General features: G+C 26.4%; 1 protein-coding gene across 1 annotated transcript; it reads right to left on the bottom strand.

Moving 5' to 3' along the window:
* Positions 1–13,972: 13,972 nt before the first annotated feature.
* Positions 13,973–19,058, bottom strand: LOC135928188 (DNA-directed RNA polymerases I, II, and III subunit RPABC1-like). The gene is made up of 8 exons (XM_065464570.1): positions 18,931–19,058; positions 18,790–18,878; positions 18,622–18,683; positions 16,795–16,934; positions 16,586–16,666; positions 15,645–15,703; positions 15,332–15,410; positions 13,973–14,216 (listed from the first exon to the last, which is right to left on the bottom strand). Exons 1-8 carry the CDS (start codon positions 18,985–18,987, stop codon positions 14,151–14,153), a joined length of 633 nt encoding a protein of 210 aa, XP_065320642.1. The 5' UTR covers positions 18,988–19,058; the 3' UTR covers positions 13,973–14,150.
* Positions 19,059–22,793: the final 3,735 nt, after the last annotated feature.

Below are 22,793 nucleotides of genomic sequence, written 5' to 3'. Positions count from 1 at the left end.
CTGGGGTTTTATAGAATTTTTTTTTTTAAAAAAAGGAGGATAACAGATTAGAATTAACGCCCTAATCAAAAAATTATACATCTCTTTTTTTTAGTTTATGAAAAAGCATAAATAATTAATGTATTAATACTTATTCGAAGGAATAATAATTCAATATTATTATAATAAAAGTACTATTTGAATTTATTTGACCAATTTACCATTAAAAGTTTATGACCGATATCGAAAAAAATATAGGTGCTCCCACTTTAGGTCGTAAACTTTTACAAGCATGCTTATTATCGGGTGGATCGAGTACTGTATTTTTACCTATAGGAATATCCGTAGCTGCACCACAATTATTCTCGGGAAGTAAAATAAAAATAATCAAAATATTTTATATCATGTTTTATAAAAAAAAAAATTTTTTAAATGTTCACATGATCCAGATAAATGTCAACGGGAAAAGGAAATTCAATGGGGAGGGGGGCGGGAGGAGTAATAATATTGTCCAATAAAAAACGGGGATATTTTTTTTTGATCTTTTGAAATCTGCGTTGATTTGATTTAATAATATTATTATATATCATAAATTTTAATTAATATTTTATAATAATAAATGCATAAAATAAAAAATCGCTGAAGAAATTGATACGGGCATCGAATTTTTGGTGGTCAGCAAGCCTTCTACGATATTTGTGTGTAATTTTGAATTGTTATTTTATTTATCGACGTCATATGTGATAGGTAAAAAATTTACTCATTATAATAATATACAGTGTAAATATATTTCGAAGGTGCATTCGTTAATAACATAGTGGTAGCTCGTACCGACAATCCAGAAATGGAATACAATATGAATGGAATAAGGGTGGCTATACGTCGAGAATTTCCTGACATTGGACATTATGGATTGTTTAAATTTTATGTTAGAAATTCAGGGACATCGGAAGTTCTTAAAGTAGCATTTCAGGTTCATTATTTGCCTATTAAAACATGTATATCGCAATCAATTTTTTTTTTAAAAAAAATAACAAAAGGAATAGACTTTATATTTTTTTTTTGGTGATAAATGTAGCTACTATGTAAAATAAAAATAAAATTATTTGTGAATTTTAACCTTAAATTTTTCTTGAAAAATTCAATTATTTATTAGTTCTTAAATTTATAAATATAAAATATTGTTATTTTATAAATATTTATTCAGTTTCTTGTTTTTTTTATAATACTTTTTTGTCATTAATTAATTCCTTTATATCATATTCAATGCAAATTTATATTATTAAGCGTTAGGTTTAAATGCTCTAATCCTGATGAGCTTTTCCCCTAAAATTTAATTTTTAATTCCCGCTAAATCATTACCCAAAACATTATAACCAAGTTGTGTGTCTTTCTATACTATTATTATTTTTAAAAAAATATATTTATAAATACTTGAAAATATTTTAAACCCCCATAAAACCTTTTAATTTTTTTTCTTCTAAAATTGTCAAAACCGGAATCTTCTTAAATATGAGTAACTGAACTTTCATCGAGCCGTAAAGTTTATAGATTTCTCCCTAAACCATAACTGACCAGCAAACCTTATAAATAAAGGTTCTGAGTTATAAATATTTACTTAGAGTGACGTATTGGGTTGGGACCATATTTTGTTTTAAGGAATACATATTTCTATCATATTCTTTGCTATCTTTTTCATCTTATTTTTTTCAATTTTTTTATCAAGGTTATTGCTTTTGCAGGGCTGTGAACTCTCCTTCTGATTCGGGTTTAAGGGTTCCCGATCCAGAAAAATTTAGACTCATAAAATTTAGTAAAAAATTAGAAACATCAGTTTTTTTCTAAACTTAATTTTTTATTTATAGAATATAAGCGAATTATCATGATATCTTCCAAAATCGAGAATGTTAAAATTAAAATATAGATTTTTTTTATGCCTAATTTTGACAGTGCATTGCAACTTATTAAGTTATATTACCTAGATTACGTTTTTTTTCTCTTTGGTCTTACTTTTAATTAATAATCCAACAAACAAAAATAAATTTCCTAAAATATATTTTATTATATTGTACAGTATCTATAATTAAAATAAAAAGTTACAAAATATGCTGGTAAAAATTTAAAATTTTTACATAAAATGGAGTACTCTAAAATATAATAAAAAGGATTCAACGCTTACATATTTTATTGGAGTAGACATCTAAGGAAGGGGGAGCGGGTTGGGGGGGGGGCATCTGAAAATGTAAGCGGATAAATGTGGGGGGGGGGGGGGGGTGTTAGGAGGGAAATTATATTTTTAGATGAAAGGGTAAAATATATTGCTGTAAAAATTTATTTGAGACTTTAATTATAGATAAAAATAAAATATATTATAAAAATTGCTAAATAAACATCGAATAAATCTATATATTACATGTGATACAATCACAGTCATTGAGTAATTTTACAAAATAATACATTTCTCTACAATTTCTTGCCATATTTTCAAATATAATTTAAAATGAGGTAGGCATGAAGTTTGTAAGTGAGTATTCATGATCTAGGATATAATTTGTAAAATATATAAAAGAATTACAAATATAATTAAAAACTCGTAGTATATATGTTATCGCCGCTGAATGCTTTTAAAGAGGGGTTTAATGCCAAAATGTTTTTGTCATCTCGACACTGCTCTTCCCTAGAAATCTGGTCTTACCTTTAGTATTAAATAATAAATTTGTTACTTAAAATGGCCTTATACATCTAAGGCGAGATTAAAATAAATCAAAGTCCAATTAAAATTTTCTTATAATTCAAGTTTAAAAAGAATATTTAGACAAAACGTTTATATAAATTTATTTATGTTACAACGATAATAAATTTAAGTAAAGTTCTCAATTTCTTATTATTTTCATATTCATAGACCATAACTGGTTGTTCTACATGTTCCATTCTAGCTACAATTTCTTTTGTAGGCGAACCGATACCAAATGGTGGCAACCCCGTTACAGATAGTACTACTTCTACCTCAGAGACAACTCCTGTTACTATTGCTAATGCAACCTCAGCGACAAATAATGTTACTTCTACTGCCACCATAACTCCAACGATAAGAAATACTACTGCCACCACCTATTTTACGATAAGTATTAAAACACCGAGTAGAACTATAACCACAACAACTACTAGAACCCCAAGAACCACTAGAACCTTTAGGCGAACACCGGATACTGAAACTAAAAGTACTAGACGAACACCTAAAACTAACAGAACCCCAAGAACTCCTAAAAAATGCAGAAAATCGAAGCCAAAAACTAGAAAAAAATACAAAACTACTAGAACTCACAAAACACCTAAGACTACAAGATTCCCTAAAAATACAAAAAAATCTAATACTAGAACCCCCAAAACTACTAGAACCCCCAAAACTACTAGAACCCCCAAAACTACTAGAACCCCCAAAACTACTAGAACCCCCAAAACTACTAGAACCCCCAAAACTACTAGAACCCCCAAAACCACTAGAGCCTTGAAAACTACTAGAAAACGAAAATACCAGTCCCTTCACAACTACTACCAACGACTGAGAATACCAAAAATTACTGGACAACTATATTTAAACAAAACTGTAATATGAAAGGAAATTTAATAATATTTTATATATAATTTTTAATTGTATTATTATTAGCTTAATAGTTTCGCTTATCTTATAATTAGTTATGCATTTTTAATTGCTTATTGAAGTGTTTTATTAAATAATTAAAATAGGTAAAGTAAGTAAAAGTATATTTAATACAAAATATCACGTATATATATATCATGAATTCAATCCTTTTTTCAAGAGTTGTATTCTCATGTTCTGCCTTTTCCACTTCTTCGGTCAACGTAACGGGTATTTCCTTCTCTTGTGTATGTGCATCCCTCAATTGATCTGCATGCTTGTTTTTAACAATCCCCTCTGATTCCACATCGTACAATATTGCGCTTTTTCGTTGTAACACTTTTCCTTCATGCCACCCTGCTCTCCTTTCGTTTGCTATCCAAACTTTTTGCTGCTCTACAAACTCCCGAGGTTCAACACTTCTATCTTTGTAGTACTTTTGTTTCCATAGAGCGTTTTCCGTCCTTTCTCTCGTTGATAATTTCCACTGATCCAATGTCGTCCTAAGCGACCTTCCAAACATCATCTCGGCAGGAGATTTACCAGTAGTTGCATTGGGAGTATTACGGTGAGTAATTAAAAAATTTGCTAAATTTAACTGGTCCGGAGTCCCACATCTCCTTCCAGCATAGAAACGCGTCTTTATCGTCCGTATATATCGTTCAGCCAAACCATTCGATTTGGGGCTATAAGGGGCCGATCTAAAATGTTTTATATTGTTTTTAAAAAGAAACGTTTTGAATTCAGATCCAGTAAACTGAGTACCGTTATCTGAGACAATGTAGCGAGGTAACCCAAATCTAGCGAAATAATTACGCAGATTATTTATTACACTCGCCGAATTAATATGTGTTAAAATTGCAAATTCAGCCCATTTGGTAAAAGCGTCTACGCAAATTAACCAATATTTTCCAGATACGGGGCCTGTCAAATCAATGTGTAATCGTTCCCCAAGGTCGGGTAGGAATGTTCCAATTGTATAATGGCACTTCTTTAGCTCCCGGCCTTTCTTCTTGACAACTCTTAGAACATTTAACAAAGTCTTCAACATCAGTATCGAGATTTGTCCAAAACACGTAATATCTACACAATGATTTCATCCCCACTATCCCAGGATGTCCTCGATGAATCACATATAAAACCTCCTTTTTTTAAATATCTGGAATAATAATTCTATCATTATAAAATAATAATCCTTCTTCGAACGAATATTATCTTTAATCGAAATATATTTTTACAATCTCCGAATAATTATTTATATTATCAATATACCAATGATTTTTTATTTTAATAATCTCTTTTAATTGCTCGTTTCACTTACGACTTTACTGCGTGTGAAAGATAAATCCTCTATTAAATTAATTTTTAATCCTCTGATTTCTTCTTCGAATTTTTTTGTAACTTCATTGGTTTTTGATTTCTCTACCCCCAAACGGGACAGAGCATCGGCACATTTATTTTGATTACCTGGTCTATATATTATCTCATAATCATAATTTAATAGTTTCGTCGCCCACCGTATTAAACGGTTATTTTTTATTTTGTTAAGATCTCTTTTATCACCTAAAATATATTGTAATGGTTTATGATCAGTAACCAAGATAAAATGTCTTCCAAAAATATATTGATGAAACTTCTCGATAGCTAACATGATCGCCGAAGCCTCCCGATCAATTGTGGCATAATTCTTTTCAGCCGCCGAAAGTGTCCTCGATGCGTAAGCAATCGGTTTCTCCTGGCCAGTAAGAAATCGGTGTGCAATAACAGCTCCTAGACCATCTTCGGAAGCGTCACAAGAAATCACGACAGGGATATCGGCTGAATAAGGAATTATTGTATCTTCTTTTGACAATATATTATTAACTTTAGTAAATATTTTATTTTCTTTAGCTGACCAATATCAACCAACATTTTTACTCGTTAGTCTGTGTAAAGGTGCACAAATAGAATGCAAATTTTTAATAAATGTCTCATGATAATTCACTATTCCAAGAAATGAACGTAGTTCTTTAACATTGGAAGGTGTTTTAAAATTTTTTATAGCGCTAATCTTATCTTCTGTAGGGAGAATTCCGAAACTGTCAATAAAATGACCTAAATAAGTGACTGACTTTTCTCCGATTTTAATTTTATCGGTCGTCGTGGTCAGTCCAGCCTTCTCAAATCTTCTTAATACTTCTTCCAAATTAACTATATGATCGGAATTATTCTCACCTGCAATAATTATGTCGTCTAAAAATACACTAACCATAGGAATTCCCTTTAATAGGTTTTTCATAAAGTGTTGGAATATTATCGGAGCGCTAGTCAAACCAAATGGAATTCTTTGGTATCGGTAATAACCGACATGTGTCGAAATTACTAAAAGGTCCCTACATTCTGGACTAACTCCGAATTGTAAAAATGCATCTCTTAAATCTATTGTTGAAAATATTTTACCACCCGCGATCTTATTTGTTAGGTCGACGAAAGTTGGTAGTAAATCGTTATCGATCGCTAGATATTTGTTGATTGTTAAACGAAAATCTCCGCATATCCGTACGGCACCGGATTTCTTTAAGATATTAACCGATGGCGTAGCCCAAGTGATTGGAGTTATTGTTGGATCCACCTTCTCGATAACGCCTTCGTCTAAAAGTCTGTCCAACTCAGCTTCAATGGTTCGACGCAACGGAAAAGGAACTCTTCTTGCTGGTAATGCAATCGGTAACGTGTTCGGTTCTATTCTGATGACTGCCTTTTGCAGTTTGATTTCACCTAATTTTTTTTTAAAAACTTGAGGGAATTTTGAAACAATCGTATTTAAAGAGGGAATATTCATATTTATTTTATTAATACGAACTTCTTCCGGTAGTTTTATATCAAATTCTCTAATGAAAGGCATCCCAAAAATAATGGAATTCTCCCCTTTAACTACCCAAATAATTAAAAATCTCGAAATATTTTTTACTTTGACTTCTACGGTACATTTACCTAGTACTTCGATTTGGATGATTATATCCCACTAATTTATAAGCCGGTGATAGTTGTGGTCTGCCAATACGATTCCAGGTGACCTCATCAATCACACTACGCGGCGCCGGTATCAAACTCCATAGCTAGCTGCAACCCATTTATCTTCGCATCGATGGTTGCTTTATTTGAAAATGACAGGCGAGGTGTCCGTGTCAAAATCATTTGTATGGCATGGGTTCTACAATCTTTCGCTATGTGGTTTGCCTTACCGCAACGAAAGCATATCACTTTCTTTTGAATAGCGTTAGGTTTGATACTAGGTCTATAATTATTATTAGGAATATAATTGTTACTAAAGTGTTTATTATTATTGAATCTATTGACGTTTGTATAATTATTATTTCTAAAATAATTATTTTTTCGAACCATGTGTTGGCTTATTTTTAATTATTTTATTAACTTCAGTCTGGGTTTCATTTTCCAACGAAGACAGCGCGATCGCTAAACGCACGGTCTCTTCAAAAGTAATATTGCCTTCGATATACTTTGACCGAAGTTCTTTGTCCAACTCAGGTAAGCCTACTCCTAAGATAAATATATCTCTAAAAGTTCATCAAAAGGCAGTTTAAAATTACAAAGAGAACAGACAGTTTTAACCCTAATTGAAAAGTCAATAATCGTCTCATTACTCTTTTTAGCGTAAAAAAAATTTTCCTATTTACGAAAATGCTCGAACTATCCTTGAACACCAAATTTAAGCTTTTTATTAAAGTATCATAATTTATCATCTCTAAATTTATTGGAAAGTGAAAGTTCTTAATTTTGATAAGATTGTCTGTTCCGATATAGGCTAAAAGCAGGTCTTTTTTTGTATTCAAATCTATAATATTTCTTACTTTATAAATTAACTCCAAGTTAAATAAGTAGTCCTGAATATTTACTTTTTCTTTGACGAATTCTGGAATATGGAATTTAATAGGAACTACTTTTATTGAGTCTTTAACTTTAATAGGGACTACTTCCATTGAATCTTCAACTTTAATAGGAGCTACTTCCATTGAGTCTTTTACTTTAAATTTAATAAATCAAATAAATCTTCTCTAAAAATATCGTCGCCAATGAAGTGTTTTATTAAATAAGTAAAATAAGTAAAGTAAGTAAAAGTATATTTAATACAAAATATCACGTATATATATATCATGAATTCAATCCTTCAGGTTATATAATTTACAAACGAAAAGTTAATATTATATTCAATTTAAATTCAATTTATATTACACTTATATATATATTAATTTAATAGCATAACCGTTTTTTCTTTCATTATCAATAATATAATTTTTATAAATATATTTATATATGTAATACTAAATATAAAAATAAAATCATAAATTCAATACTAATTAATGAATAAAATTTAAATATAAATTGTAAGTATATATATTTATTAAATTAATATATTTAAATAGGTAAAGGAAATGAATTTCAAAAAGATATGTAGTTATATTTCAAGTTGAATGTTTTATTTTAGACAGGGGCGTCGCTAGCCTTCACAATCTCAATGGGCTGAATTAAAAATATTATATTATGAATATAAAATAAACTGGCATATAAAAAATCACATGATGCAATAATATAATTCTTAGCAACTTACATTGACAAAAGGTTATCAAACTAGTATAATTCTCTGTAACCATTTTAGACAATGTTTTATAGAATGGACTAATAAGGAAAAATTTATAGGCCTACACCAAATCAACAATTTTTGTAGGGGAGAGTATACGACCAATCCAAATCATAAAACTATATGGTGGTTAGAGCTTCTTCTTAGATGACATTATGGAAGCTAGAAAAGTAATCAAGAAAATGATTGTGAGATTTCTAAAAGATTATCTTCCATTTTAAATGATATATAAACGACTACACAGTTGTCCATTATCTAAAATATGCAATTATATGCTCCTAGCCTTTAAAGTAATAATCTTAAATTACATAGCAACACAAATAATAGATGCTGGTTAATTTGCAGTAATAGCCATGACACTTAAGATGTAAACTAATATCAGAATTTATTATGTTGGATAAATTGATAAAATAAAAACACTAAAAATCTTTGGAAACATTTTCTAACTATAGAATAAGGACCAGAATGATATGATGAAAAAATTAAGATTTCATATATTGTCGCAACACCTGTATATTATATCTTAAAATAATAGTAGTTTTTAATAATATCAAAAATATACTTGTATTAAAAATTTAACTCATAACTGTTTTTCGAAAAAGAAAAAAATAGAAACACGTAAAAAAAGAGAAGAAAAGATATCAATTTTTTACATCTATTGCAGGATGAATAGTAAAATGTTTAATTTTAATTATTTATAACTAAATAGAAGGCGTTAAATACATGAATGCAATTTGTTATTATATTTATTATCAAAACCATTTATTAGTAAAATTTATTATAATATTAACTGTAATATATTATAATTGTCAAATACCTCTATAAAAGTGGCATTATATCTAATATTTTATAAACAACTGTATTTAGTAGAGGATTATAAACTATATGTCTACTTACTTTTTATAAAGAAATCTCTTATACTTATTTGGACTTGAAAATATTTTTAAGGTATGATAATAAAATTTTAAAATAAATTTACAGTTGATTAGTCATTTTGAACTCGGCTAATTACAATATTAAATTTGTTAATTTTCAAATAATATATGATTATATTTATTTAATTAGGGTTAAATAATAATTTAAATAATAAAAGTCAATTAAACTTCAACTGTTAAAGCTAAATTAAATTTAGTGAGTTATTGATATTATATTTATAAAACAGAATTTGATTACAAGCTGACATAGTGAAAATATAATTTATATGTATTAATCTAATCTAATAATTAAAATAATATTCATTTAATAAAAATTTAAATAGTGTTATTAATTTCTAAATAATAAAATTATATCTATATATTACTTAATGGAATTATAAAAGAAATCATTCAGTGAGCAATCAAAATAATTTATTTTTAGTTCAAGGAGATATTAAGGAGGCATTTAAAAAAAAAATTTTGCTTCAGGGGGCTATTCAAATTTTTCAGGGGGCTCGGGCATCTGCGCCCCCTAGCGACGCCACTGGTTTTAGATGTAAAATATGATTTGAGTCATATACCAGGATTATTAGTTTATGATCTATAGATTAAAAGGCATTCATGTTTTGTATTATAAATGAAAGTTGAAAATAAGGATTTGATGAAAATTCTGAATATTTATTTTAAGTTTCTTGATTGAGTTGAAAAATCCGATTAACGGGAAACCTATAATCACGCCAAATAACAAAATTTTTACATTTAGAATGTATCGATAATAAATATTAGCAAATTATTTTCACAGTCCTGGTTGGTCTTATCTTAACTTATTTCTTTTGTTTAGGTCAGTCTATTCAGAAAATGAACGAGGGCAGCCTATTTTGGTTTATTTTAACTTATATACTAGCTGGTATACATAATAAACATAGAAATCTGCTTTTTTTCAAGTGAACCCTAGATGTTCTTAAATTTTGTTTTGAATCTAAATAGACAAATAGAGTGAAAATTGGGATATATGGCATATTTTTTAAAGAATCAAAATGTTGTTTTGTTTAAAAATAAGTTATAATATAAGGTATCATCTCAGTTTCCCGCCAAAAACTTGGCGCACGACAATTGAGCGCAGCAGCAGCGGCGCGGTTTTAATTAAGCTGTTTTATTTAAAAATCATGATTTTTTTCACATATAAAAACAAATGAGTAGCACATGACTTCGCAGAACGTTGGTCCTATTAAATTATTGCATGTTTGTACTTTATTTTGATTATTCTTTACGAGAATTCTTGATTTACTAATTCTGTATTATTAACAATAAATTTGATACAGTATGATAAATATTACAATAATTTATATTCATATAATTTACGGAATTCATATAAAATTTATATAAGCTTTCGGTTATACTGTAACAAAAATTAAGAATTAAAATAAGTAACAAAAAAATTATGAAATGCTTAAATTATAATTTTGAATATAAATAAGAACTCCACAAGAAAAATTTAGGCTAATTTCAAAATTCAAATTTTAGCAATTGAATCATAAATTATGCCCAGCCAACATATATTCATAATAAAAATGTATATAGATACATTTGATTAGTTTAACCACTCTGATAAAATCAATTGAAAAGATATCAACCACAACCCCCTAATGACTTTGTTCTAAATATTTTATTTTCTATCTTAGCAAGCCATATTTTTTTTTATTTAGGTTGTGTCCAACACTAGTTTTAAAAATTTTAAGGAAGACTAACAATAAAATTATAATAAGTTTAATTTTAAAAGAAACTCTTTTGACGTTTTGGGAAATGATTAAAAATATTACGGAAACTTTGAAACACCAAAATACTTTTGTAATTTATTTAACCGTTACCCTTCATAATTTCTTGCACATGTAACCGAATCTTACTATTATATCCTAGATTACAAATTTTTATAATAGTCATAATTATTTATTCTTGAAAAATATAGCATTTCTAAATTAATTTTTAGTTACAATTAAAATGGCGCCCTCGAATAACTTAAGATATCTAAAAAGCTACATAAATTTTAATCTAATAGTGGATAATCTGATTCGCATTTATATATTTACTTAATTTAGATTAACCAAAAAAAAGGAGAAATATGAGTGTTAGAGTTTTGTAAATGCTCTATTTTTAAACGGTTTATAGTTCTTAGACGGAAACTATTTCCTCAGTCACAGAATTTGTTTTTCTTCTTCTAAAGACATAGCTTAAATTTCCAGAAAAAATAGAAATAAAATTGATGAGCCCCTCAACACTTAGCGAATTTCGTCTGTCGCGAACGTAAGATTAATTTAACCCTAGGCCTTACCCAAATCACAAAATCGTTATTATATATATAATTTAAATATGTACGCTTACATTATTTTACAAAAGTAACATATATAATCATACTCCGATCTGAGCCAAAACTACTCATTATATTAAAAAATTAATCAAAATATCAAAGGACACGTTCTAAAATAGATATTTAGTAATTTATTCATAAATGATATATAGAAAAAATTATATGAGGTGGAGTTAATCAATACAATTGTTATAAATTGTTGGCTCCCCCCTATGGTTTTTTTCAATACCAAAAAAAAATTAAATAAAGTTTAATTTTTCCCTTTGGCCCTTCTTTTATTGTGTCGCAAATACATAAAAATTAAATTAAGTTTTTCTTTTGACCTTCTTTTGTCTTATTGTAAATACATAAAAATAAAATAAAGTTTTCTTTTGTTTTGATTTAAATACTTTTAAGGTAAACATATGGTTTTTGTGTTTTCTTTTCACTTAGGGGTTTTACTTATGGAGTCTTCTTCTTATCTTATTTAGCACGTTGGTCATAGACTTTCCCAAAATGAGCGAACGTGAATTTTATGAAGGCCCATCCTTCATAAAATTATGCCGATTTTTTTTCTCAAGGATGCCAACAAACCTTGTTGCAGTTGTAGTTTAACTAAATGAGTGGAACTTACTCTTTCCGATATTGTAATAGTAATTTAAATTATTATTATAAAGAAATATAAATCTTATCTGTTTTTTAGTCTTGAATAACCATATTCATGATAAAGAGTGAGTTAAGAATATTTGAATCCATAGACATCAAAATTCCATTTCATTTGTTAAGTCATATTCTTCCAAAAAATGAACCGGAAAATCTTCGCCATTTGGGATGGATAGATGATTTCTAAATAAAATAATTATTCTAAATGTTGCCAAAATGGCGAGTCTAGCTGATCTGCTATTTTAATGAATGAACAAATAGAAAGGGTGTTCGGCAAATAAGTTAGATATTTTGGTCCGGGAGATCGCCCTGCATCCAGTGGTATAATTAGAGTTTTGGAAAGTATAGGGGGTAGGTTTTATCCCTAATTATGTAAGATAAAACTAACACACACAACTCTGTTTTGCAAAAACGTTCTTTTTTTCACTTTGCGCCAATTTTATTTAATAATTGCGCGTTTTATTTTCCCTATATAAGGGACAAATTTTTATATAATAGATATAGTTATTTTTTTGTTTTGGTTTTAAAATTAAATAAAATTATTGAAATCTTAAATTGTAGTTGCTTTTATTAACCTAAAATGACCGAGATGTGCTACCAACCATTTTACCCATAGAGGAAGTTCCTACGCTTCAACTATGAAAATAAAAAAAAACAATTACGTTTATTATTAATTACATAAAAAATATCACAATATTTACATTTAATAAATGGTAATTTATTGCAAGTATTGAGTCTGCAATTAGACCTGGTCTTTTGATCTACTATTATCTGTAAATGATGAATCTTTTCTTTCCTACAACGCAGGTTAGAATTGCAACTACTGCTCTCCTTTTAGGATTTACTCTAGTCAACACTCTCTGAACTTGAAGATTCATCTAATATTATCATGAATTAAATATTCCGTCAATATTTAAACTGATATATCATTTTTAAGATGGTCTAAATATTTTTCCATGTTTTTGTTCTACTTTAAATTGAGTAATTTTAAATTACTCTATCTAAATTATCAACTCCAGCCATATTTCAAGATACAATATGATGGACCATAATATAAATTTTGTTTTGATCCTCGCCGACAAAATCAATTGATTTCGATCGATAAATATTAGAGGTCACGTATATTGGGCTATTATCAAACCTTTCGTAATGCAGCTGTCACTGCCTGACATTGCATCAATTGAACCGCGTCCCTGCTTGCTCAGAGATAGGCTAGTTTAGAATACTGTTTTCTTAAGTAGATTTATCTTTAACAGGCCAGGTCCTGGCGTTTTATTAGGCATTTTATTAATTGTGAACTATAAAAATATCTATCGAAATATATAAGTATTCAATGGAAGCGTATCACATAATATTAAAACTATTCTACTTCCAACATCGATTTTATCAGGAGTTTGGTATATAATAGATTCAGCAGAACTCAATAAAATCTAAATTAATTGCTTCCGCTTGTCGCATTTAAAGTTTCGAATATTGCTTAGTTTGATAAATTAGTTCGCTAAAATATTCTAATGACAAGCTTTGGAATATACTTAAAATTATCGCTCTCTGACATATCCGTGTATCTAGAAATAAAATATATTCTATTAATCTTATAATAAAATTGTACCGAAAATTTATCTCTTGCTTAAAAAATTTACTTACCTCGCAAATATTAAATATAACATAAAATGTATACGTAAAGACCTGAAGTATCATATTGAATACTTTAAAGAAAACGATTTAAATATTTTTTTATTATTTATTTATATATATATTTATTTTAAAGATTTTGACTCGCATATAATTTTGCGAAATATTGGTATAATAAATTTTTATTAAAAACGCGCTTTTTGGTGAGTGTTTATAAAATCCGATATATATAAAAATTCACATATTTTTATGATACATTGGTATTTATTTTAATATACAATTTTTAAATTATTAAAGTATCATAGGTGATACACCAGGAGTGAATATGATATTGAAGGTTTAGCAGACTAATCTATAAGTCACGTATTTTCCGGCAGTTTCACTGGGTCTAATAATTCTAACCACCTGTTTAAATTTAAATAAAATAATTATATTTATATATATTATGTATTGTCAGTCACACCTGCAAAACTTCATAAATTAGTTGCTGTTTTTTTTAAAATGACCAACCCGTTATTTTCGCCAAATATTAAACAAACCTGGGGTTTTACTCAGTGATAGATGAATAGTTTGGAAATCTATTAACGAAATCTCGAAGTTTACGTTTTTTTTAAATTGTTCAAGGAGATAATTTAAAAAAATAAAAACTTTTATACATTTAATGCGCATATGCCTCCTAATTTTTTTTCTTTAAAAAATATATTTTCTTATTCTTGAAATATAGAGATGGCCATATATATTCCAATTTAATAAAAACATGTTTCTTTCTTCGAAGAACTTGGTTCCATCCGTAAATTTATTGATGAACTACAGGAGAATTCTATATCAGACAAATCACAATAACAGATTTTTAAAAACGGCTAACTCAATATTTTAGCAAATAAAAATATATTCCTGCAAGTCATTAGATTTTGATCACGGCAAGATCTCGAGGCTTAGGTAACATTTTTTATGGGTAAAATATCGATTATGCTATTTTTAAAAATCGAGTCAAAGTTTAACAACACTACTTCACAATAGCCATATACAAATTGTCACTTTTGGATGATAAACATTTTATAGTATATTGTATCGCCCATATATATTTATATATATATATATAAATTAATTAATTATCAATAAGATTCACATTTTTAGGTTATATGACAGAGGGCCTCTAAATAAACATATTTCTGCAAAAAAAAGTTTCACTTACGAAGTTTTATCGTGTGACCGACAATATATAGAATCATGCAAGTGAATATTAAATTTTATTTAAAATTGATTAGTGTTTGTCAAAAATTTCGATTTCAAGATACTAGCCAAAAAGTATTTTCTCTGCTTCGATATTTGGCACACAAATCACAAAAAAAGGTTTGCATTTCTTTTTAAACCAAATCTCGGGGTTATGGTAATTAGTTTTATGCTTAAAATCCTAATTTAACCATTTTTTTAAAAAAAAATCAGCAAAATCGAGGTTTTCAGCAACTAGATTTTAATATCTATAGCAAATTTTATAAGTTAATATGAGTAAATTTTACCTGTCCTCTTTTAAGTCCCAAATACCTGGCTATTGGATCCCCTTGTTGAATTCTTGGCAGTTGATTCTCTTTCAATTTGCTAATTTGCATGGTTTAAAGATTATTTTTGATCATAAAAAAAATTATTATAAGTGAACCGACTATAAAATTAGTTAAATTGATAAATAAGGTTCTGAAAAAGTGCTTTAATATAATACCCACAAATCAACTATGGAGGGCAAATTTTTTATAGAAACTTCTAGAAAAAAATCTTAATCATCTCGGAAATCATGAGTCCAAATCATTTATATATTGAATTATTAATTTATTTTACTATCTAATCAAAAGTTCTTCCTTTTCTTGGGGAGTCATCACTATGTGTTCTGGGACAAGCTAATGGAAAACAAAAATTAATTTATAAAAAATTGTATTTAAATTTTAAAAAAATAAAATTACATTTTCAAGATTCCAAAATTAATATATATATATAATAATAATATTTATCTGATTCCCTCATTTAATCTTATCTAGCCAATTGGAAAGCCAAAGGTGAGAAACTATTGATTATTATTATTTGAGATCAGTGTTTAGAAAAAAATTTGATCAACAATCTTTTTTCTTTAGGCTGTGTCCTAAATATATTGAAAAAAAACCTCAAAATTTATAAATTTTTGCAGATTAATAAAATTACCAAACATGTCCAAAATCTTCCATTAATTTTTTTTTTAAAGTTTTGTAAAAATTATAAAAAAGAAAGCCATAACTAAATAATAAATATGAAAATAATGCCACCATAACAACTTTAAAGATATATGTTAATATGCAATCATAAATCTTCAATATTACAAAGTTGTTTGCCTTATATTTTGAATTAATATTTTATAATCATTTTAACTTTGCCATATGATTACCTAAAATTTAAAGGGTAATTGGCACATGTACTTGCAGCCTTGCCCAGAATATTTTTAAATTTTGCTATTTTAATTCCATTTGGCTATATTTTGTAATTGTTTCAAAGGGAAATTGAAAATAAGAGCATTTAATGTTATGCACTGCATTACATGATTTTTCAACAGATTAATTAAAAAATTTTATCAGCCTAGACTAGCTTAAGTTTGGCAAAACAAATACTTTTAAAGAAAGGTGTCTGGTTTTTATAAGGATCCCTCAAATTTCCTAGATATATTTGGAGAACTCACTAGCAAGATTTATGAGAAAATTTCCATCCCCAGTTATGGTTTAAAAAAAATATATTTAAATAAATGGTAGACTAACTTCATGTTCTGTTATGTTTATCAATAATTCTGATTCTGAAAAAGTTTGTAGTATGTATTTAGGTGCCATATCTCCCAGAGCCTTAGATTTAATTTAAAATAAATAAAGTTTATTTATTGTTTAATATAATAACTAATGTTAATTTCAACTTTATTAAATCTTAAATTGAAATATTTTCTTTTAAGGATATTTTTATTTATAAGTATCACCTGTTTGGCTATTGGGGTCATTCCACTTCTTATTACTATTATGGCTTTGCAAATATTTTCCTCCTGCATTTTTTGACAATAAGCTTTAATTATTTTTATACCAATTTTCTCATCTTCTGGAAAGAACACAAACATTTGGTCTATTTCAAAATGTATAGAATTATGTCATTTAATTGTTTCATATTTTTTTTTTCATCACAACAAAAAATTCTATATTACAGAAAACTTAAATGATTATTATTTTGACCTGAATAATTATCAGAGTTGTTAAAAGATACTTTTTAAATGGATCTAGATACAGATACAGATACATAGTCTCAAAAGTTATCTAGATACAGATACAGCGTCTAAAAAGTTATCAAGATACAGATACAATTTTTAAATGTATCTGTATACAGATACATTTTTTTTATGCTCTTATAGGTTTGCATAAACCTAAATTAATATTATATTGTGAAAATTCATGAAATGAGCTAAAATTTATTGACGCGATATAACATTTATCAGAATATAACCAAAATTATAATTTTAATATAATATATGAAAATATATGATTAAATAATTATTAGATTTCAGTAATAAAATATTTTCAAAATTTTGATCATTTAGGCATCCTCGTTTATCTGTGAAGACATTTTTAGCAACACTAAATAGTCTTTCCACAGGGGCGCTTGAAGGAATTGTAGTGTTATATTTAATAAATAACAATTTTATATCAGTTCTTTAAAAATGCTAAAATCTCTACATTTATTTTTGAAAAAGTTATTTAAAATTTGTTGATTATCAAAATTTAAATCATTATTAGAAATTATATCTGCTGTAGGCTACTGAAAAAAATCTGAAATTAAATTATTTGTTTTTTTTGGCAGGTTATTTGCTTGCAGTCAGTTGATGACTTTGATAATTCACCAGCTAATCTTTGTATCAATTGTTTTCTTTTATAATGGCTGCATGCCATCTATAATAAAAGCAATAATTAAATCATCTAAAGTGCCTTGAGTTAAAGTCAAAGGTCTTTTAGCAAAAATATTATTGGAGGATGAGCCTTGACAATATTTTCTTTAGTATTTTATTTTCCTTCCCCTTTTTTATTTTTGTTAAGGTTGGATATTTTCTCTTAAAATTTTAATTAGAATTTTAAATATATAATATCTATACCCTTATTGCTTCATGATATTGCACGTTGAAGTCATACTGACGGATATTTTTGTATTTTTAGGTAGACACGGCAACTTTTACCATCAGAGAATTAATTGTTTTCTTTGTTTTGAGATATTATTTTAAAATATGCTCAATTTGGCCATGGTAAAGCAATAGAACTTGTTGCTTCCTCTTCTTCATCGATATAGATCTAAATAAATATATAAACTTAAAAATTTAGTTATAAAATAAAATTTACCATTTCCATATTGTAATATTAAAATTTGTATAGTTTATTGATAAACTCGGACATAATATTTAAATTAATGAATATTTATATATAAGTTTTAATATTTTATGTATATATAATGCTTTATTATAGTATTAATAAATATTAATATATAATATATATATTTATTTATTTCATAAGCTCATATGAAATAAAATAAATTTTACAGTCAAATATTTTTATTTACAATAAAAAAAGGGGTATATAAAATGTATCTTAAAAAGTATCTAAAAACAGATACAGATACCTCTAAAAAAATATCTATAACAGATACAGATACCTTTCTAAAAAATCTATCTTGATACAGATACAGATACTACATTTTTATATCTAGATACTTGTATCTAGATACTATAACAACTCTGATAATTATACAAAACTTATAATAGCAAATTAACCTGTAGGGTCATCATTATGGGCAACCAAAACTATTAAGTCACTCCTTGCTGGTCTTCTTTCACTAAAAAAATAAAGTATAATATATTTCTGAACTACAAATTTACAAGAAATATTGATTAATTGAATACCTTCTTCTATTATAATGAATGTATATCAAAAATACAAACCTAGGTTTATCTCCAAATTGAACTTTAAATTGCTCCAAAGTTTGATCTAATTCCTCTTGTGTGACCAGGTACCCACGATCATGGCACATCTAATATATTTAAATTATTTCTAAATTAATGTATTATATTATTATATATTACTTGCATTATGGTTTTTCGAATCCTCCAAAATTTGTAGGTTTCAGCTTCATCATCCATTTGAATTTACTAGGATTTCTATGATTAAAAACTTGTGATATGACAAGACACTATAATAATTGAAAGCTGCCTGATTATAGAATAATGACATTAGGGAATGTCAAATTGTAAACAATAAATTTTAAAATTCGCTTTTGTTCGTCATTTTATTTAGAACATCTTTGCCAGAGTTTTAAATACAGCATTCAAAATAAAGCAATTTCATCTACAACATTAGAAATTAAGAACCTATTTTAATGCTGGGCATGCTCATCCTTCTGATAACAACAGACATGCCCTACTAAAATCTAATCTATGGTATATAAAAGAGGGGCAGACGAAACTTTTCCAAATATTTGCCAGTTTTTAAATTTAATAATACATAATGCTTTCATAGGAATCAGTTAAAAGAACCAAAAATTACTCTAAGCGTCAACCCTCAATTCCTGTTTATTTATAATATTTGAATATAACTAAGTGATAAATTTTTAGGGGAAAAAATACATTTTAATAAAATTGAGTGGGGAGGGAGCGGGTAATTTAGTTCACTTGGTTTTTTTTCAATTTTTTCTAATATCTCAGGAAATTTTTTGATAAAAAATATTTCATAATCAAATATCTTGTTGAAAAGAATTTATTTCAATATACATAATCTTGATGTTTATACATCCATATCTGTATTACAATCAATTTTTCGATTGTATATGTTATGTCATAACTACGTCAGTCATCGCCATATCATGTCATCGCCACACATCATGTCATCGCCACACATCATGTCATCGCCACACATCATGTCATCGCCACACATCATGTCATCGTTACGCATTTATTTATATTTAAATAATATAAAAATAATAATATTATTTAAATAAATACAAGATAATAAATATAATAATTTTTACATGGGATCTGTTATAATATCATCCACTTCTAAATATAATTTAACCATCTTAGATATTAAATTTTAGAATTAATACTATAATAAATTATATAGTGAAAGCTAAATTTAGTTTTAAAGATAACATTAAGATAAGAAATTGAAATTTTCATCCTCCTGCATAGTAATGTAAAATGGCTCTATTTTAACCGATTTTTAAAAACGGTTAACTTAATATTTTAGCAAGAAAAATATTGCCCAAGCCTTAAGATTTCCCTAATACATGTCCAAACTTTTATACCATCTGTGAACAAAATTCTCAGGCTGCGTTTTATTTTTTGGATAAAATATTAAGTTCAAACCGTTTAACAACATTATTCCCAAAATTTTATTCTTAATTAAAAGTATTAAAATAATTATATACTTACTAAATGTATCTATTTTTTTATCGAAATACTTATCCGTTTATTTTATTAATCAAGGTGATGTTGTAGTAAGGGAGACTGTCATATTAAATATATATGAATGAATATATTATTTTAATATAAGTAATAATATAAATTTTATATTATTTAAAATGTTACTTATGTGTTAATATATAATTTAATGAAGACAATTTTGCCTATAATTTACTGTTTTTGGTTTTTTTAAATGTCGAAATTAAGCCTAGTTCCTATTGAATTATATAAAATTAAGCAACTAATTCATAGAGATGTAATGGATAATAATATTTGACACATGACGATGAATATATAAAGTTTTATTGCATAATTATTTTACTATATATTTCTCTCATATATATAATAAATATAATATGTATTGTGTAATTAATATTTATAAAATTGGGTTCTATAATAAATATCTCACTTTGCCTATAAGTTTTTTATTTTTAAAATTTTATTATGAATTGCAGACCTCTGAACATTTTCCATATCACTAAATATTTTAATGATAAATTTTGACCGTTCACAATAATTAGAGTATATAAAGAAAACCCAAATAGCTGTTTCGATGTTCGTGTGTTTAATTCTAATTAGCCTAATGATGATTTTATTTTCATATTGATTAGAAATTTAAATAATAAATAAATTTAATTAAAATATTAGTAATCTTTAAAAATCGACTTGCAAAAAAGCATTTGTATTTAAATACTTTTTTCGAGATATTTTTTAGGTGTTTTGTATTTATATTAATTCATATGTTTAAAATATATTTGTATTTACATTCTGATAAATATAAATATCAAAATATTAAAACAATGTTTAATTTATATTAGGTCATTAGAAGATTTATAAGTTAAATTTTACTTCGTTTATATACATAAGTCCCTTAGATAATTGTTATTAAAAATTTTAATAGAAGATGGATGGTTGATTATCATTAAAATCATTTTTGGATATATACCGATACCACTTTTTAGAGGTTGATTTGATCCGATATTCCCTATATTAAATTTATACCGGCCGATTACCGATCCGATATCATATATAATTTTGTATTCTGTAAAGATACCAATGGTTTTTTAATATACTTTTTATTAGTATAACATCTATAATTTAACTATACCATAACTTATGTCATTTAAATATATTATAATGATCAGTTATAGTTTATATTCAATTCGATTGCAATTCTAAAAGTATATAAAATATTTTTATTGTTATAATAATAATAACATTAATCTATATACATATTAAGTAATAAACAATTATATTATGATGAAATAAATATTTAAAATAATATTTAACATTAATATAGCGAAGATTTCTTTTTAGAAATACCAATATTTCCAATTTATCAGAGGTCAGTTTGCGGCGATAGTAACTGTCAATATCGCCAGCTTCACTAAAAACAGATTCTGAAGAGATTATTGCACACTTTTATAAACAGAATTCTCAAAAAAATAACAATATGAATGTTTATTAATTAAATATTATTATTAAAAAAATATACATAAAAATGGATTCCGATTTTATTTATAAAAATAAATGATTTCAGATAATTTTTTTTAATTTTGTTAAAGAAGCCATTTTTATATCGGATCAAATTTTATAATATTGACCGATAACCGATATTTTAAAATGGGTGAAATATCGACCTGATCCGATAAAAAATATCGGCACATCCCAAATATATTTTATATTTAATTATTTTAGCAAGTTCTAGTAAATATTTAAGCTACAAATATATAATATTAGATAATTTTAAAAGGCTCTTAATAAAATAATTATAATAAGGTAGAATTTAACTTTATTAGTTACTTTTATTTATTTATGATATAAATAAAATTACATTACAGTATTTATTTACAAAATTTAATTAATTTAAAATGCATTAAAGAAAATTGCTATAATTAACAATTAAATAATATAATGTTGTACATTATTTTCATATTTTTTATATATAATTAATGATTTTGCAAGAAATATATAAAAATAATTTTAAAAGAGATTTAAATGATATATATATATATATATGATATTAAAAATGCAAGAATTAATAAATCAAATTAGAAAATATATCTAATTTAAAAAAATACGTAAATATCACAAACAAGTAATGATAAATACTTATCAAAGATAATGAATAAAATAAAACTAGTATAATTTTTTTAGAGATGTCATTTAGCCATATACTCCGAATATAATCTCTATTTAAAACAACAGAAAATAACCTGCAAATTCTAATTAACCATTTGATTTAATTTTTTTTCTTATTTGCACATTTTCAACTACCATTAAATATACTACTCTCCCTTCCCTGTTTATGCTATTAATGGGCAAAAATTAATATTAAAATCTCTGGTTATTATAAACAAAAATTTGTGAATACGAATGATTTTATTAAATTTCTTTTTACATAAAACCTAGTCATCAATAAATATTTTATTAATTATTGCAAATATTCATTCTTATATGTGTATGCTATGTTCTTCACAAATAAATAA

Source organism: Gordionus sp. m RMFG-2023, chromosome 4, assembly GCF_954871325.1.
Source record: "Gordionus sp. m RMFG-2023 chromosome 4, tfGorSpeb1-WG-v2, whole genome shotgun sequence".
NCBI classification, from domain to species: domain Eukaryota; kingdom Metazoa; phylum Nematomorpha; class Gordioida; order Chordodea; family Parachordodidae; genus Gordionus; species Gordionus sp. m RMFG-2023.
This window is presented reverse-complemented; position numbering and strand designations above follow the sequence as displayed.

Coding starts and splice junctions, on each gene's coding strand:
- LOC135928188 (XM_065464570.1), bottom strand. CDS start 18,987: ATGGATGATGAAGCTGAAACCTACAAATTTTGGAGGATTCGAAAAACC. Junction 18,684..18,789: donor CAATTTGGAGATAAACCTAG/GTTTGTATTTTT, acceptor TTATTTTTTTAG/TGAAAGAAGACCAGCAAGGA. Junction 14,217..15,331: donor TGGGACTTAAAAGAGGACAG/GTAAAATTTACT, acceptor AAATTTAAACAG/GTGGTTAGAATTATTAGACC.